This window comes from Geotrypetes seraphini, chromosome 13 (genome assembly GCF_902459505.1).
Source record: "Geotrypetes seraphini chromosome 13, aGeoSer1.1, whole genome shotgun sequence".
Lineage (NCBI taxonomy): Eukaryota > Metazoa > Chordata > Amphibia > Gymnophiona > Dermophiidae > Geotrypetes > Geotrypetes seraphini.
This window is the reverse complement of record NC_047096.1, coordinates 39,422,091-39,442,070: the sequence shown is the minus strand read 5'-3', so window position 1 is coordinate 39,442,070 and position 19,980 is coordinate 39,422,091. Positions and strand designations below refer to the sequence as shown.

The following is a 19,980-nucleotide window of genomic DNA, read 5'->3' as shown; positions in this document are numbered from 1 at the left end:
CGTTCCCAGTGGAACCACGACTTCCACTTCTGTTATCGGTCCCGTGAGGCCATTTAGGACCAAGTCCAAGGTGGCGTTGCCTCTTGTCGGCTCTTTTACCATTTGTTCCAGGAAGCAATCCCCTAGCACCTCCAGGAACTTGGCCTCCTTGCCGCAGTTGGAGGTTGCTAGTTTCCAGTCTATCCCTGGGAAATTGAAGTCTCCCAATATAATTACATTGCCCGTCTTGCATTCTTGTTTGATTTCCTCCATCATTTCTGAGTCAATTTCCTCCGCCTGTCCTGGGGGACGATAGTAAAGGCCAATTTTCGTATCTGCACCATATTGACCAGGAATTTTGATCCAGAGTGACTCAAGCTTCTCTTTCATTTCTGTTGTAACCATTTCAACAGAATCTATTCCCTCCTTAACATATAGAGCAATACCTCCACCTTTCTGCCCTACTCGATCTCTTCTATACAGTTTGTATCCCTGTAGTACTGTGTCCCATTTGTTTTCTTCATTCCACCATGTTTCTGTTATGCCAATGATATCCAATATGTCATGTCTCGCTATTGTCTCTAGTTCCCCCATTTTGTTACCTAGACTTCTAGCATTCGTATACATACATCTAAATTCCCTTTGTGTTACCTTTTTGGACCTTCTACTCTTGGCCGTCCCTATAGTTTCAAATACGGTATCCTTTACTGCTCCTGTGTTATCACCCTTGTTTGCTGTGTGGTCGTCCTCTCCTGTGTCTGAGTTGTCCCTTTCTGCTTTTTCTCCCTTATTGGCTGTGGGGTCGTCTTCTCTTGTGTAGGAGTAGTAGTCCTTGGCTTCTTCGTCGGGGCATCCTGCTATCCGTGCCATCGACCGGTGGTCGACTGTCGGCTTTCCCCTATCTTTCAGTTTAAAGCCTTCTCGATTGCCTTCTTCATGTTGCCTGCCAAAACTCGTGCTCCTTCCTTGTTGAGGTGTAGTCCGTCCCTTCTGTAGTACTTGCTTTTTCCCCAGAACGCCGTCCAGTTGCGCACGAAGTCGAAGCCTTCTTCTTCGCACCATCGTCTCATCCAGGCGTTGATTACTTGCAATTCCCCTTGTCTCTTTCCATCCGCTCTTGGTACTGGGAGGATCTCAGAGAAGGCCACCCTCACCTCCCTGATCTTCAGTTGTCTTCCGAGTGAGCGGAGCTGGCCCTTCAGCTCTTCCCTGTCATACTTCCGCCCGCTCACATCATTTGTTCCCACGTGGATAAGCACAGCGGTGTCCTCTCCCCCTGCGCCATCTATGATCCTGGAGATCCTGTTGGTCACATCCTTCACTCTTGCTCCAGGCAGACAGGTGACGACTCTGTTCTCTCTTCCTCCTGCGGTGTGGCTGTCCACATGTCGTATAATGGAGTCGCCTACGATGATCCCCATCTTCTTTATTCGGGAGTTCCTTGGGGGGCGTAGGTCCACGTCCTTGGAGTAGGGCCAGTCTTCTTCCTCCACTGATACTCTTGAAATTGTTTCCTGTTCTTTGGGTGGGGGGATGTCTTCCTGTGCTCTCACTATTCCTCCTGGTGTGCGGTTGTCTCCTACCTCGTCTTCGGTTTCTTCTGTGTTTGCATGGGTGTCTTCTCTCCTCACATGGGTTTCTTGAGTACAGTTTTCCAGCCCTGGGATCTCTACGTGGTGCTGATGAGCTTCCTCTATGAACATTTCTAGTTCCTTGACCTCGTCGTTTGGGCTGTACTCCACTAGAATCTTCTCCTGTGCTCGGATTCTGTCTTCGAGTTCCATCACTGTTCCTTCCAATAGTCTTACCTGACATTTCAAGCTATCCATCTCCATGCATCGATTGCAAATGTATGCCTGGATCCCCGAAGGGAGGTAGTCATACATATTGCAGCCGATACAGAAGACCGGAAAGCTCACCTTCTGACTTCCTTGGGCTTCCATTTCTTGCTTCCCTCGTGTGTGCTTGTGTTCCTTGCCTGCTGCTTCCTTATGTTGCTTGCCTTGCTGTGTCTTTTGTGTGTGCTGTCTCCGCTCTACCTCACCTTGATTGTATGTGTGGGTTTGTTCCCTTGGCGTCTGTCTCTTCCTTACCTTCTGTGTTTGTCGCTTCTTTACCGTTCAGTCCTCCTCGGTGTTCTTGATAGTAGATACTTGATAGTAGATACTCGTCCCTTGCAAGGCCCTTCGCCGCGCGCCGAACGGCTGGGCGCCGTTGGCTCCGCCCCCTTTCAAGGGGGAGTTCGGGCTCTGACCTCGCTGACGCTTGGGGGTGGGCGGAGCTAACTCTCGCCGCTGCCCCTGCTGTGGATCGCCTTTATTCCCTGCCTTTTGCCTCCTGTCTCTCTCTTAAGGTCTTCCTACCTCCTCTCTGCCTTCTGCCTGCTTTTCAGCCGGTGTTCAGGTCAGCCAGTATACAACGACGATTCCTGGATAACTACCCAGTTAAATTAGGACAGTCTTTATGCTGTTTTAAGTTAACCAGATAGTTATCTGGTCATTGTTTACTCTTTTCAAAATTACAAGGACTAGGGGGCATGCAATGAAGCTACAAGGGGCAGCTGAAAAGTTCTCAACCTAACTAAGAAGAGAATAATGTAGAACCATGAAACTTATGAGTTATTCCACATGTTTCTTGACACTCTTCATTTTGTTCATATCATTGAAACAAAAAGTGTCAAGAAGTGTATGGACTAACTTGTAAGCTTCATATCTCCATATCATTCTCTTCTTGGTTGGGCTGAGAACTTTACAGCGGCTCCTTGTACTAAATCATACATTTAAAACAAATCATAGAAAATATTTCTTCACTCAGTGTATACTTAAACTCAATAATTTGTTGTGGTAAAAGCAGTTAGCATTGCAGGGTTTAAAAAACTATTGACTCGCTCCTAAAAGAAAAGTCCATAAACCATTTTTATGATGAACTTGGGAAAATCTGCAGCATACTCCTGGAATAAGCAGCATCAAACTGGTTTTTATTCTTCCAGGATGCTTGGAAAAAGGAAACTGGCTTGATGGATCTTTGGTCTGACCCAATATGGCAATGCTTAAGTTCCTATGCTTTTAACTCCTAGCCCTGGACCACCCAGCCCAAATTGGATGGTGCTAATACAATTTGCCTAGATTTTCAGTGTCACTGTGGTTATAAGCCCCACAACAGTACTTTGGCAGTTGTGGTTGAAAGCAGCAGTTAGGATCTGCGTACTTCAAAATCCTGAGTGGTGTAGAACGGGTACAAGTGGTCAATTTTTTTATTTCATCAAAATTACAAAGACTAGGAGACACTGAATGGAGTTACAGGGAAATACTTTTAAAACCAATAGGAGGAAATATTTTTTCACTCAGAGAATAGTTAAGCTCTGAAGCATGTTGTCAGAGGTTGTAGTATGAGCAGTTAATGTAGCTAATTTTAGGAAAGATTTCTACAATTCCTGGAGGAAAGTTCATAGTCTTTTATTAAGACAGACATGGGGGAAGCCATCGCTTGCCCTGGGATTGATAGCATGCAATGTTGCTAATATTAGGATTTTGCCAGGTACTAGTGATCTGTACTGGCTACTGTGAATACGGGCTACGGGATAAGATAGACCATTGGTCTGAGCCAGTAAGACTATTCTTATATTCTTAGTGTGATATAATTATGAGGGAAGTGCTGCTCTTCCCCAAGTGCGGGGCAATAGCATATGGTGGACTGATAGACCCATGAGCTGTTATTGCTCAGGGAGCAGGTGAGAGGCTTCAGTCTCTGGTGCTCCAGGGAAGGAGAGATGAGTGGTTCTTCCTTCCCAGTAGATTGTTCTCCTTATACCAGTTAGATTACCATCTGAGGATGTTTTTGTTGGATTACTGTCCATAAGAACATAAGAATAGCCTTACAGGGTCAGACCAATGGTCCATCAAGCTTAGTAGTCTATTTTCATGGTGGCCAATCCAGGTCTCTAGTACCTGGCAAAAACCCAAAGAGTAGCAACATTTCATTCATAATCATAAAGAATAGCAAAATTCTGGAATCCCAAAATGATCTACCAACAATAAAATTTTAAAAAAACACACTGTATGTAAGCAGAGAAAATGTTAATTATCATTTATATTTTGGGGTTTATTCAAAGAGGTCAAGGAAGATGACTTTATGCAAAGTTCCGGAACTTGGCTGCTGAGAGAATGGCTGCATGATCAGTGCTCTCCCTATCCCTGCTCTCCTAATAGTCATCAGCAACGATTTTTTAAAAACCTTTTTTCTGGTTTTTTGCTGAGAGTATGAGAACTGACTGCTGGTTAATCCTCCCTGCCATTAAGAAGTAGATCAGAAGTACGATTTGGCTAATTGTAAGTTATTGACAGTTGAGTTTTGAATCGCTGACAGTGGTCCTCTGATCCAGCAACTTGAAATCAGCACAAGAAAAAAAGAAGGAGCCTGCTTCTTTAGATAATCAATTTGATCCACTTATCTTCTGAGCTAGCGGGGGCTATGTGGCTGTTATCTGCTGACTGGAGCACTGACAGTGACTGGTGAACTGGCTGTTGATATTTATTTTTTTCCAGCCAGATACATTTCTCTCCCACTCTGAAATCTTTATCTAACTGCTAATTGAAAATCAACACAAATACCTACGAGCAGAATAGTGAAGCTGGTGCCTGAACTAGATAGACGCCGGGGCCGCACCAGCGGCAGGCAACAGAAGCAGCAGCGGGGTAATTAAGAGCATAGCTCCGCCCCTCCGCCGATCTAGCAGGTGATAACGGTGAGCATAAGGAGACACCGAGGCCGCACAGAAACCAGCGGCAGGCAGCAGAATCAGCAGCAGGGACTTAAAAGCACAGCTCTGCCTCTCCCCCAATCCAGCAGGGGATAACGGATGAACACAAGGAGACTCCGGGACCGCTCCGAAACCAGTGGCAGGCAGCAGAATCAGCGGCTGGACTTATTAGCACAGCTTTGCCCCTCCCCCGATCCAGTAGGAGATAACGGTGAGCACAAGGAGACGCCGAGGCCGTACCGAAACCAGCGGCAGACAGCAGAAGCAGCGGCGGGGACTTAAGAGCACAGCTGCACCCCTCCCTCAAATGCGCCTATATGAACATCAGATCTATTGGCCCTAAAACAGAACGCATAAAAAACTGGATAGAAGAAGATAACCTTGATTGCCTTTTCCTCACAGAGACCTGGATCACCTCTGATACAGACCCCAGAATAACTGAAGTCTGTCCAAAAAGCCACAAAATGACCCTGGTATGCAGAGAAAATAAGAGAGGAGGAGGAATTGCCATCATAGCCAGAGACACATTAAACATACACCTACTAGACAAAATAACAAACCAATACATGGATTTACTTGCATGTCAACTCTCAAGCACATCACTTAAAGGAACACTCACATGCTACATAACCCCAAGTAACTGGAGTACTGCCAGGCCAATATTTGAAGAATTTATCTATCGAAACTCCCTAGTAACTACCTACAACCTTCTTCTAGGAGACCTCAACCTTTACCTTGAAAACCATTCCTGCAAAGATGCTGAAACCGTACTAGCATACCTAGAAACCTTAACATATAAAATCTTAGATCCTCAAACTACACATGAAAAAGGACACCAGCTGGACATCGTAGCATACATGTCCCAACAGACCTCACACCCAGAAATTCAAACCTTAAATGGAAAATGGTACCGTTCCCTTTGGTCTGATCACTACACCTACTCATTTCAAGTTTCAAGTTTATTAATTTTAATATACCGACCATCAAACAAATATCTGGCCGGTTAACAATAAAATTTAAAAGATAGGAAGACTAAAAAATTTGAAATCAATTGGTCCTGTAACAAACACACTCCGACTACTCAACAGACTACCTTCCGCTCACGCAAACATATAGATCCCACAGTATTCTGGACAAAAACAGACACCATAATCCAACATTACACATCTAAAGACTTCATCTCAAAATGGAACCTGCTAAGTAGGGCCACCCTAAACGAACTAGCCCCAGAAAAAACTAAAACCAAAATCCACAGGAAATCAAACAAATGGTTCGACAACAAACTTCTCCAACTCAAAAGACAATGCAGACAACTGGAAAGAAAATGGAGAAAAAGCGACCAAGAATCCACAAAAACAGCATGGAAAGCAACAAACCGAAAGTACAAACAAAAACTGAAAGAAAAAAGAAGGGCATACTACTCGAAACAAATTGGAGATGGACCCCAAGACTCAAAAAAGCTATTCCAGCTACTAAAAGTCCTCACAAACACAACACCATACATAGAGAACAACAATTCGCCCCCACCTACAGCCACCCTCTTAGCTACCTACTTCAAAAACAAAATCACAAATATCAGACTCAGAGCCTCTTTCAGCGGAACACCCTCACATATAGAGACATCATTTCTACCAACAGAAAAAGAATCAGTTGCAGCAGATAGAACCTGGTCCCATTTTTCACCTATAGAATGGGCAGAGTTCAACAATCTTTATAATAAATACAGCCATGCAGCCTGTGACCTCAACCATTGCCCTCCATACCTACTGAAAAACTCAAGCATATTATTCCAATCCCTACTTCTACAATGGATATACTCATAATTACTAGAGGGTTATTTCCCACAAGAACTCAGCGAAATCATAATAACTCCGATACTAAAGGAGCAAAAGACCAACCTTCCAAATACAGACCCATTGCCTCAATCCCATTGTACATCAAGCTGATGGAAGGTCTCGTAGCAAAAACTTTAGCCTCTTACCTAGAGAATCACAACATACTCCACTCCACACAATCGGGATTCAGAGCCAAATACAGGACGGAGACATTACTAGGAACACTAATGGACACTGCAAGACAACACCTCTGTACAGGCAAGAAAATCATGCTGATACAACTAGATCTTTCTGCAGCCTTCGACTTGGTAGACCACGACATGCTTCTACAAACTCTCGACTCAATAGGAATCTCAGACAAGGTACTTGCATGGTTCAAAGGATTCCTGCAATCAAGAACTTACAGAGTTAAAATAATGCAAGAAAAATCAGAACCATGGTCTAACCCCTGCGGAGTTCCCCAAGGATCACCCCTATCACCCACACTATTCAATATATACATAGCCTCCCTCAGCTACTACCTAGATAATCATGGCATAAGTTCATACAGCTACGCAGATGACATCACTATTCTCCTGCCCTTCGACTAACCAGAACCCGTCATGACTAGCATAATACACAAAACTCTAAAATCAGTTGAAATTTGGATGACAGAGCACAAATTAAAACTTAACCCTGACAAAACTTATTTCATCCTACTAGAAAACAATAAAACTCCAACATTAACTAATCTTGTAATAAACTCAATCTCATACCCAATACAACCTACACTAAAATTGCTAGGAATCACAATTGACAGAGGCTGCACCATGCAACCCCAAATTAACAAAATAAAGGCATCGTTCATGACCTTGAGAAATCTAAGAAAAATCTGAACATTCTTCGAAAAGAAGCAATTCCTACTATTGGTACAATCTCTTATCCTTGGGATGATAGACTACTGCAACATACTATACCTACCTTGCCCCGTGACCATGATGAAGCAATTGCAGACAATACAGAATACAGCCCTGAGACTTGTATATTTCCTAAAAAAATATGATCATATCACAGAGGCATACCATGACTCGCACTGGCTTCCAATAGAAGCGAGAGTACACTTCAAATTCTACTGCTTACTTTACAAGGCTCTCAATGGAGAGGGCCCAACCTACTGGAATAGCTGACTAAATCAATCCTCCTCAATCTGACACAGAAGATCCCACTCACTTTTCTCTCACCCGTCATCCAAAGATGTCAAACGAAAAAAACTTTGACAACCTAATAGCCTCGAAAGCAGCTAAACTGGACAGATAAATCACTATTCTGTTATCTTCGACTTAAGACTACAAAGCCTTCAAGAGAGATATTAAAACCATACTCTTCAAAAAACACATAAAACCTATCCAGCACAACCAATCCCAACCAAATATCTAACACTCTATTTACCCTTAGATCTCTCTAATACTCTTTTATCTATCAAACGTTATCTAAAACCCATAATTTCACCCTATTCTTATCTTCTAAAGACCTCCACTTCCCTTTGGTAACACTTTACCCAATGTTTATTACCTTAAAAAATTATATGTCATCGCTTATTCTATTCCTTTTAATTTGAATGTAATTCTTGTTTTTAGTTTGAATGTAATCCGCCTTGAACCGCAAGGTAATGGCGGAATAGAAATCACTAATGTAATGTAATGTAATGTCACCTCAGTAACAATTATACAAAAATAGACAAATATACTCCCTCCCTTTTTACAAAACCATGATAGCGCAGGGAGCTGTGCTGAATGGACTCATAGGCTCACTGTACTAAATAACGCTATTGCGGTTTAGTAAAAGGGGACCATAGTGCAAAATATAGACAGCAGATATAAATTCTGAAAAAGGACACATTTTGATCACTAAATTGAACATAAAATCATTTTTCCTACCATTGTCTGGTGATTTCATGAGTTTCTGCATGCACTTTCTTCTTCTGACTGTGTATCTAATATTTCTTCCCTTCTTTTAGCCTCCTGTATGCTTCCTCTCCTCCAGACCTCATTCCCTCCTACAACTTTTTCTTCCTCTCTCCCTGCCCCCTTCCCTTTCATTCTTTCATCCTGCCCCCTTCTTTCTTTCTGTCTCCCTGTCCTCCCTTTCTTTCTGTCTCCCTGCCTGCCCCCTTTCTTTCTGTCTCATTGCCTGCCCCCTTTCTTTCTTTGTCTTTCTTTCTCCCTGCCCATCCAAGCCATCGCCATCGGAGAACAGGCCCCCAAGCCACCGCTGTCAAGTTATGTGCTCTCCCTGCTTCCCGACGCCGTAAACATGACAACAGAAGCACCGGGCCCACCAGCCTTCCCCCTGACATCAATTCTGACGTTGGAGAGACAGTTACGGGCCAGCCAGGCAGCGATTGGCTGGCCTGGAACTTTCTCTCTGATGTCAGAATTGATGATGGAGGGGGAGGGAAGGGGGAGGCTGGTGGACTTGTGGCTTTTGCTGTCCTGTTTAGGGTGTCCGGAAGCAGGGAGAACGCGAAAGCAACCCTATCAAGGAGCCAGGGATGGGCTCCGCGATCAACTTGCATTGCCTTCGCGATCTACTAGTCGATCATGATCAACTTTTTGGGCACTCTTGCCATAACACAAAACACAAACCCAAAAGAGAAATGAAAATGCTCACCTGCTGCAAGTTGAAAAAAAACAAAAACTCATTTAACTACTTACAGTTCGCAAATCTTAACTGCTGCTTTCAACAACAACTTCCAAAGCACTGTTGTGGGGCTTAAAACCATGTCCAGCCCTTCAGGAAAAAAATAAATAAATAAAAAATCACGTGACAGGTGAACTGAAAGTGGAGTTGCCAGATTGGCTGGGCCATGTTTAGCTGTCCTGTCATGTGATTTTTCTCCTGACAGGGCTGGGCGTGGTTATAAGCCCTACAACAGTGCTTTGGAAATTGTGGTTGAAAGCAGCAGTTAGGATCCTGAGTGGTGTAGAACGGGTGCAAGTGGATCAATTTTTAATTCCATCAAAATTACAAAGACTAGGGGACACTGAATGAAGTTACAGGGAAATACTTTTAAAACCAATAGGAGGAAATATTTTTTCACTCAGAGAATAGTTAAGCTCTGAAGCATGTTGCCAGAGGTTGTAGTAAGAGCAGTTAATAGTTGAACAGGTTTGTACAATTTCCTGGATGTAAGTTCATAGTCTGTTATTAAGACAGACATAGGGGAAACTACCATTTACCCTGGGATTGGTAGCATACAATATTGCTAATATTTGGGATTTTGCCAGGTACTAGTGATCTGTATTGGCCACTGTGAAGATGGGCTACGGGGCTAGATGGACCATTGGTTTGAGCCAGTAAGGCTATTCTTATATTCTCAGTGTGATATAATTATGAGGGAAGTGCTGCTCATCCCGAAGTGTGGTGCAATAGCATATGGGAGACTCATAGACCCCTAAACCCAAAGAGTAGCAACATTTCATTCATAATCATAAAGAATAGCAAGATTCTGGAATCCCAAAATGATCTACCAAAAATAAAATTAAAAAACCCCCCACAATGCACACTATGTACGCAGAGAAAATGTTAATTATCATTTATATTCCGGGGTTTATTCAAAGAGGTCAAGGAAGATGACTTTATGCAATGTCACCTCAGTAACAATTATACAAAAATAGACAAATATACCCCCTCCCTTTTTATTAAACTGCGATAGCATTTTTTTAGCGCAGGGAGCTGTGCTGAATGGGCTCATAGGCTACCTGTGCTAAAAAACGCTATTGTAGTTTAGTAAAAGGGCACCATAGTGGAAAATAGACAGCAGATATAAATCCTGAAAATGGACACATTTTGATCACTAAATTGAACTTTCTTCTTCTCTGTGCATCTAATATTTCTTCCCTTCTTTTAGCCTCATGTATGGTTCCTCTCCTCCAGACCTCATTCCCTCCCACAACTTTTTCTTCCTCTCCCTGCCCCTTCCCTTTCTTTCTTTCTCCATGCCCCCCTTCTTTCTTTCATTCCTTCTGTCTTTCTTTATGTCTCCCTGTCCTCCCTTTTTTCTGTTTTCCTTCTTTCTTTCTGTCTCATTGCCTGCCCCCTTTCTTTCTCCCTGCCACCCTTCCCAAAGCCACCTCCATTGGGGAACAGGCCCCAAGCCACCGCCATCGAGTTATGAGCTCTCCCTGCTTTCCGACGCCGTAAACAAGACAACAGAAGCACTGGGCCTACCAGCCCTCCCCCTGACATCAATTCTGATGTCGGAGAGGAAGTTCTGGAGAGGAGACTGAGGGGGGATATGATCGAAACATTCAAGATAATGACGGGAATAGACTTAGTAAAGACAGGTTGTTCACCGTCTCCAAGGAAGAGAGAACGAGAGGGCACTCTCTATAGTTAAACCTTTAAGGCTCTGGCAAATGTTCTAGAGCAGTATTCTTCAACCTTTTGACATCTATGGACCAGCAGAAATAAAATAATTATTTTGTGTACTAGCACCAGTCCGCGGACCGGCAATTGAAGAACACTGGGCTAAGACGTGGGTCAGACCCTGCCCCCATAACAGTACTAATTGTAACTCCATTACTGCCGTTGTCTTTCTGTTTTCACATGGAAAGTTTAGGAATTACGAGGCATATTGTCAGAAATATCGGACACTATATGAAAAAGAAAAATATTTTTATGTGAAGAGTGATTATAGAAAGAAATAGAAGTGGAGAGTCGAAAAGGGACCCACCAAAAAGAGCTGAGATAGTATCTCTTTTCTATTGTCAACCAGTGGTGTAGCCAGAAGGCAATTGTGTGGGCCAACAGAAATTTTGGATGATCACACATTTCCTCTCCCTATACCCCCTCCCCCAGTGCCTCACTTCCCCCTGCGGGAGCCCCCCAAAACCCTTAAAAACCAAGGAGTAGATATTCAAAGCAATTACCATTTGTGTGGGGCTACCTGGGGATACGCAGTGCTGCTGATTATCCCTGCTAAGCATCCAGCCCCTAACTGACTAGGGGTAACTGCATAAAGGGCCCCTTTTACAAAGCTGTGGTAGTGAGTCCCGACACTGAAAATGCGACTCAGCCCATAGGAATTGAATGGGCTGCGTCGCATTTGCCACACAGGAATCGCTACTGCGGCTTTGTAAAAGGGGCCCAAAGTTAGGACAGTGAAACAACTGTTCCAACTTTATGTGGCGAGTTAACCAGCCACTGGTCAGTATAAAACAGGAGTAACAAACCAAATATCAGAAAACTTATTTAGATAGGATGGAAGACCTGAAACAACCAGGCCTAACAACCATCAAAGAGATAAAATGAGAGCGCCTAATGAATAAGCCTATAACAAGGTCTCAAATTTGACATGATTGGTCATCTATTGTCCGACAATAACCTATTCCAGAGTATGGGTGACAAAAATACAAACAAACAAAAAATGATTGATTGACAAGTGCACTCAAACCTCACTGCAGCAGGAGTGTTGAAACAACCTTAGTGGATGGGAACAGACTTATGTAATAATGGGTGAGATTAAGTAAAATGAATGGCACAATGTGTTTTGTAAAAGGCTTAGAGATGAAATAGCGGAGTTACTACAGCAGATTTGCAACCTATCCCTGAGAACAGGGGTAATCCCGGAAGACTGGAGGATATCGAATGTTACACCCATCTTCAAGAAAGGATCCAGAGGCGACCCAGGGAATTATAGACCGGTCAGCTTAACCTCAGTTCCGGGGAAGATGGCCGAATTAGAAATCAAGGACAGTATCAATGAGCATATAGAAAAAAATAAGCTGATGAGAACTAGCCAGCACGGTTTCTGTAATGGTAGATCATGCCAAACGAACCTACTGCACTTCTTTGAGGGGATAAGCGAACAACTGGACAAAGGCAACCCCATAGATGTAGTGTACCTGGATTTCCAGAAAGCCTTCGACAAGGTGCCTCACGAGCGCCTACTAAGGAAACTGTGGAACCACAGAGTGGAAGGGCGCATACACAGATGGATCAGAAACTGGCTGGCGAATAGAAAACAGAGAGTGGGAGTGAAAGGTCATTATTTTGACTGGAAAGGGGTTACGAGTGGGGTCCCACCGGGGTCAGTACTGGACCGCTGTTGTTCAATATATTTATCAATGACCTGGAAGCAGAGACAAAGTGCGAAATTATAAAATTTGCAGACAACACTAAACTCTCCAGTAAGGTTAGAACTGTCGAGGAATGTAGAGAACTTCAAAGGGACCTGAACAAACTGAGTGAGTTGGCAAATAAATGGCAGATAAGCTTCAATGTGGAGAAATGCAAAGTTATGCACATGGGAAAAGGAAACCCGATGTACAATTACACAATGGGGGTGGGATAGTATTGGGGGAAGGCACTCTAGAAAAGGACCTGGGGGTTAAAGTGGATAGAACAATGAAACCGGCGGCACAATGCGCCACGGCCTTGAAAAAGGCAAACAGAATGTTGGGCATTATCAAAAAAGGTATCGCTACCAGAAGCTAGGAAGTTATCCTCCCGCTGTATAGGGCGATGGTGAGACCACATCTGGAGAACTGCATTCAATACTGGTCACCGTACCTTAAGAAGGATATGGCGGTACTTGAGAGGGTCCAGAGAAGAGCAACAAAAATGATAAAGGGCATGGAGAACCTTTCGTATGCTGAGAAGTTGGAGAAGCTGGGGCTCTTTTCCCTAGAAAAGCGGAGACTTAGAGGGGATACGATAGAAACTTACAAGATCATGAAGGGTATAGAGAAGGTAGAGAGGGACAGATTCTTCAGATTGGCCAGGGTGACAAAAACTAGAGGGCACTCGGAAAAATTGAAGGGAGACAGATTCAGAACAAATGCCAGGAAATTCTTCTTCACTCAGAGGGTGGTGGACACCTGGAATGCACTTCCAGAGGAGTTAGTAGAACAGAATACGATTTTGGGTTTCAAAATGGGACTGGACAGTTCCTGAAGGAAAAGGGGATTGAAGGGTACAAATAGAGGGGTACTATACAGTACAAAATGCTTTAGAGTAATAGATAACTTACAGGTCATTGACCTGGGGGGCCTCCGTGGGAGCGGACTGCTGGGCACGATAGACCTGATAGACCTGACTCAGCAGAGGCGATGCTTATGTTATGTTCTTATAAGATATAAGGAGCCAATGTTATTCAGTTAGGAAAGGAGACGTATGATCCTACTTCTTGGCTATTGATAGAAACTTGACTGTTATGTTCCGTGTTGTTTGTAGATGTTTGAGCGGTAAACCTGCTAAACCAGCCAAATGAGAATTTTTTAATTATTATTTAGTTATGCTTTTTCAAATACAAACACAACAATCCTCGTTACAGCAAATCAGAGGATTAATAATAAGAAACAAAAATACATATATTGCAAAATAAACATTAAGCCAGTAAATAGTACAACCTTCAAAATAAATATGCAATATTTGTTTGAAGAAATATCATATATAACTCTTCCTTAGACCACCATAATTTACCCTTTTAGGGAGCAACATAGAAATGACAAGGAGATCACATACAGAGTTAATTACCAACTTAAGAAACAGGCTTAATGTGGTTTATACCGGTTTAAATTAATTTTCCTTGCAGCTCCTTAGGTAAATTTTTGCAGGGATATATTTAGCAAGTGGCTCCCATTTTTATTGTTTCTTCCCTCATAGTCAGAAACAACTTCCTCCATTCTCGAGTGGATTTAGTAACATCAGGAAATATCCAAATTTTTTCTCCCAAAAATAAACTTGGGGAGAAATGGAAAAAAGTTCTCATAATCATATTTAAATCCTGCTCAAAAACCAAGGTACCATGATATTGAATTTCTAGCTGGGAGTTTTCAAGAATTCCAGATATATTATTTAAATCTAGTTCTTGTGATTTATCCAATTACTTATCTACAGGATTTTCAAAATTTTCTGATTTTTTCTTGGACTATATTAAATTCTATTTAATTGTGGTATTATTTCAGAAGAAATTTTTAAAGTTTCCATTAGATATCTTTTGAAGGTATCATTAGGTGTAGTCAAAGTCAATTTAGGAAAATTAAGTACTCGTAAGTTCAACCTGCGATTAAAGTTATCCAATTGCTCAATTTTCTGTTGAAGCAAAAGTTTATCTTTAACCATAGTAGTAGAAAGAGTTTGTAAAGAGGAAATATTTATTAACTTGTTCAAATTTCGTATTAGTTTCAAGTTGAAATTTTTGTGCTGATGTGGTAAATCATCCAATTTACTCTCGACTTTAGATAAGTCTTCAGCTGATTTTGTTGCTGTGGTTTTCAGTCTCTGCAGTACCTTCCAAATGTTTTCCAAAGTCACTGCCAAGGAGCCAAGTCCCTTTGCTCCTTCTGATGTTATCTCAGCGTCTTGGTCTGCACGGGAACTCCCTCGGCGTGTTAACACCGGGCTCAACTCAACCTTGGCACTCACACGTCCCGCGCCATCCTGTTCTAGAATCGGCAGTGATTGAGCTCCGGGGGTGGGGGGGGGTACAAAGTTATTTCAAGGTGCAAGTATCCGGTGGCTCCTTCCCCCGGTAATAACTGGCAAGCTCGTCAGAAATTGTTCAATCAATGATTGCCGAGGTGTATATCCGGACAACGCCCTTGCATTTAGTATGGGGCATATTCAAAATTCTCTTGAAGAAAAAAGTATTTCCAGCAGCAAACAGCAAGTTAGGATGGAACTCCGATTCTGACTGCTCACGCCACCACCATCTTGTTCCCTTCACAGCCAAATGTCCAAGAGAGAATTTTAACAGTCCAGGTGATTGAAAAGCAAAACATTCCAGAGATATTGAAGGTTTTTGGTGTCCAACAGAAACGTAACCGTTGTAATTTTCTTCAGTACAGCAGAATAGATATAGAAGATAGTGACTGAGCTCTGTCTCTTAAAGGCTAATATGAATCTATGTGAACACCTATCTTGACTTTTCAGTTACAGTAAGAGGGTTCTAAGGAATAGCGAGAGCCAGAGTGGAATTAGTAGCTGGGCTTGTAAATCTAATAACCATGTATTTATGAGGACTAAATTTTAATCCATGCTCCTCAAGCCAAATTAAAAATGAGTCAAGACAGGAGTTAAGTCCACAGAAGACAATATTACATTAGTGATTTCTATTCTGCTATTACCATGCGGTTCAAGGCGGATTACAAAAGGAGTTATCTAGCCATTTCCAGAGTTCTGAATACCATCAATATAGGAAAATGTACTAACAACGAAGCTCTAAATAAGAGTAAAATAATTTAATTTAATTTAATTCTTATATACCGCTAATAACCGTGAGGTTTCTAAGCGGTTTACAAAAATGATGCATTAAAGATACAATAAATAAAAACTAAATAAATAAGATAGGTACTTGGAAATTCCCTAACTGTCCCAAAGGTTCACAATCTAACTAAAGTACCTGAAGAAACAGTATGAAAAATAAAAATAAAAAAAGACAGAGGTAGAGATAGAGATAGAAATGAAATATTCCAACAAGTAATGAATAAATAATTTCAAGATAGAATTAAAATAATAATTAAAGTAAACAAAATAGAGATAAAAATAAGCATAGAGAGAAACAGAAACACACTCCAAAAAAGCATCAAGATCTTTGACTTGTAATTATTATGATCATTTAACACCAGATCTTAAATGCCTTTCCGGAATACATCATATCCCTATCCCTCTCCATACCCACCTCCATCTCCACCCCCAATTCACTTCAACCACCATTCCCATTCTATTCTTTAACTGCCGTCAACCCCAGTTCCAATGGCTATCATCTGGGTCCCGAGTTTCCTCCAAGAACAGGCGTCATCTCTGGCAAGGTAATCTCCACCGCTGCCGCAGATGATGTGAGATCCTCAGAGGTAGACCCTTCGGAATGGGGGAGGTGTGAAGATGGTGTCGGGTACCCTGCTGGAAAGGGCTCCCAAACCGACCGTTGGTCTGAGTGTCAGACTGCAGCTCTCCTCTGTTGGCTCTCCCCTGCTGGAATGGGGGAGGAGTGAGGATGGTGTCGGGTGCCCTGCTGGAACGGGCTCCCGATCTGGCCACTAGTGAAACTGGCAGTTGGTGCCGAGCACCGTCAGCGCTGCTCCTCCTGTAGTTCTCTCCCCTGCTGGAACGGGAGAGGGGTGTAGATGATGCTAGGTGCCCTGCTGGAAAGGGCTCCCAATCTGGCCACTAGTGAAACTGGCAGTTGGTGCCGAGCACCGTCAGCACTGCTCCTCCTGTAGTTCTCTCCCCTGCTGGAACGGGGGAGGGGTGTAGATAATCAAAATCAAATTGCGTTGGTGCCAAGTTGGAACCCTGAAGTATACCATGGGAAAAGGATCTTGATTTAGGAAAGTGGGAATCCTGCATAACCTGGAATTATCTCTTGGGCAGGCATGATTCAAACCAGCTAAAGACTGTACCCTCCAGGCCAGTTCTTCTAGTTTTTCGACAGCAGTGTATGATTTACAAGATCTGTGGCCACATTGAGGTCACGTTGGACTGTAAAAGAGCCCTTATAGACGTCTTAAGTTCATTCTAAGGACTCAGTAGTAGTAAGGCCAGCCAGTGCCAAGTGTGTCCATAGCTGACCCTGTGCAGCCCAGCAGTGAGCTTCCTATCTCTTTCCCAGTATCAAGAAATGGGTTTAAGGCAGAGCTTGCACATATCCTGCCATTCCTGATGATCCTTGGAAGCTCAGGTTGGGTCAGAGTGAGTCTGTGGTTTTACTAAGTATGAAGAGTGTTCCACTCGTGTGCCAGCTGTCTGCTTGCTTGGATCTTGCCTACATTAGAATCACTTGCCTTATGTCCCATGTTTGCCTTCTCTCTCTTTTAATTATTGTCCCTGGCATGTGGAAGTTTGGTGCAGTGCAACCAAACCAACACCAAAGCAAAAATTGTTAGATTGATTAGTGTAATTCCCCAGAGTGGCTAAATTTTTGGGCCGGTTCTGGATCGCTAACATCTCCATCCTGATACATTATGGATCTGCAGTGCTGATTTCAGCGAGTAGAATCAAGAACTACAAACTCCCATGCTGCTTTGGGATGTAAGTTCACAAAGTCTCCCTCCTGGAATTGGGTGGCTCTGAATTCTCAACTTTGTCCTGTGTGTAATGTAATGTAATTTATTTCTTATATACCGCTACATCCGTTAGGTTCTAAGCGGTTTACAGAAAATATACATTAAGATTAGAAATAAGAAAGGTACTTGAAAAATTCCCTTACTGTCCCGAAGGCTCACAATCTAACTAAAGTACCTGGAGGGTAATAGAGAAGTGAAAAGTAGAGTTAGAGGAAAAATAAAATAACAAGACAGCATTGATCTAAATACTTGGAAGGTAGAAGAGAGGAGAGAAAGGAATAGAAGCAGAATGGGTTAGCGTCAGTGATGAAGTGGAGCAAGTAAGTTTAGGAGGAGCGATTGAAGTTTCCAGAAAGGGCTTCTTCAGGGAAGAGACTTGGCCGACAGTCCCAGGATGCCTATGTCTCCTCCCCTGCGATGTTCTCCCATCCATGCATTCCCTCCCAGACACACTGCCCATGCCCCATCCGCTCCAAGGAGGCTGCCCCAGATGAGGCCCACGGTGAATGCAGGATTCTCTCCTCTGCGGGAAAGCCGCCCGGAGCCGACAGTCGATCTTCTTAGCAGATTGCAGGGTGGGAAGAGTTCACACTCTTGGTAGGATCGGGTCTGTGTGCTCTCGGTGGTTGTGGCTGGTCTCGTTGCTGCTTAGGTGTAAAAGCAGTTGATCTCCACTGCTGCTGATATTTAAAAGCAGGCAGATTGATCTCTCCAATGGACTGCAGGGGGAGGAGTTCACGCTCCTGGCAGGATCGGGTCTGTGGGCTCTTGGTGGTTGCGGTAGGTCTCGCTGCTGCTTGTATGTAAAAGCAGTTGTTTTTCTACTGCTGCTGATATTTAAAGCAGGTAGATTGATCTCTTAAACGGGATATTGGGGGAGGAGCTCACATGCCTGGTTGGATCGGGGCAAGGGCTCCTATTATAGGCAGCTGGTCTTGCTGCTACTTAGGTGTTAAAGCAGTTGATCTTCCTAGCGGACTGCAGGAGGTGTGGAGCTCACACTCCTGTCATGATCTGGTCTATGGGCTCTTGGTAGTTGCGGTTGGTCCCAATGCTGCTTAGGTGTAAAAGCAGTTGTTCTCCCACTGCTGCTGATATTTAAAAGCAGGTAGATTGATCTATCCAATGGACTGCTGGGGGAAGATCTTATATGTCTGGTTGGATCGTGGCAAAGGGTTCCCGGTAGTGGCGGCTGGTCCTGTTGCTGCTTAGGTGTAAAAACAGTTGATCTTCTTATCGGATTGTAGGGGGGGGTGGATCTCACATTCCTGGCAGGTTCGGGTCTGTGGGTTCTTGGTGGTTGCGGAAGGACCCGCTGCTGCTTAGGTGTAAAAGCAGTTGTTTTCCCAATGCTGCTGATATTTAAAAGCAGGCAGATTGATCTCTCCAACAAATTGTATGGTGAAGAGCATACACGTCTGGCTGGATTGGGACAAAAGCTCTCGATAGTGGCGGCTGGTCTTGGTGCTGCTTAGGTGTAAAAGCAGTTGATCTCCTACTTCTGATAATATTTAAAAGCAAGCATATTGATTTTTCCAACGGAATGCTGGGGGAAGAGCTTACTTGTTTGGCTGGATCAGGGCAAAGGGCTCTCGGTAGTGGTGGCTGGTCCTGTTGCTGCTTAGGTGTAAAAAACAGTTGATCTTCCTAGTGGACTGCAGGGGGAGGTGGAGCTCACACTCTTGGTTGGATCGGGTCTGTGTCTGTCACAATTAGCTTGTAAGCTCTTCTGAGCAGGAACTGTCTCTTGCGTGTACAATGTATAGCACTGCGTGCATCTGGTAGTGCTATAGAAATAATAAATAAACCAAGGCCAGTACTGGGCAGACTTGCATGATCTATGTCCGTATATGGCCATGTGGTTGAGGATGGGCTGGGAAGAGCTTCAATGGCTGGGATGATTTAGATAAGCTTTGACGGAGACTTCAGTAGATGGAATCTAAGCACAGTGCCGGGCAGAGCTTTCGATTCTTGCCCAGAAAGCTAAGAAGAAAATTTGTTAAAAAATTCAATCAGTAATTTAAAGAGTGGGTAAGATTGGGCAGACTGGATGGACCATTCGGGTCTTTATCTGCCGTCATCTACTATGTTACTATGTACATTGTTGTTATTGTAATGAAGGAAAGCAGAGAGGTTTCTGAGCTACATTGCTGTGGCAAAGTGACTGGATCTTCTTTAGGAAGGCAGTGAGTTGGTCAAAGACAACTTTTTCAAAATTATTGTAATGAAAAGTAAATGTGAAACTGGTTGGTAATTTTGAAACTGAAAGAGCAACAGAATAGGCAATCATTTGACCTTTATCTACAGCATCGAAAATCGCTCTGCAAGAGACTAGCGTTGACCATAGAATGCTTCTGCT

General features: G+C 43.2%; 1 protein-coding gene across 4 annotated transcripts in view; it reads right to left on the bottom strand.

Annotated features, from left to right (window-relative positions):
- LOC117347856 (galactosylgalactosylxylosylprotein 3-beta-glucuronosyltransferase 1-like) overlaps positions 1-19,980 on the bottom strand; it is a 125,414-nt gene that overhangs the window by 83,076 nt on the left and 22,358 nt on the right. The window contains exon 1 of one of the 4 annotated variants that reach the window (XM_033919306.1): positions 9,267-9,355. The exons of the other annotated variants lie outside the window; for them this stretch is intronic. Coding sequence (XP_033775197.1) covers positions 9,267-9,334 — 68 coding nt within the window. The 5' untranslated portion in view covers positions 9,335-9,355. Of the gene's footprint in view, positions 1-9,266; positions 9,356-19,980 lie in introns of those variants that run through there. 4 annotated transcript variants of the gene reach the window in all.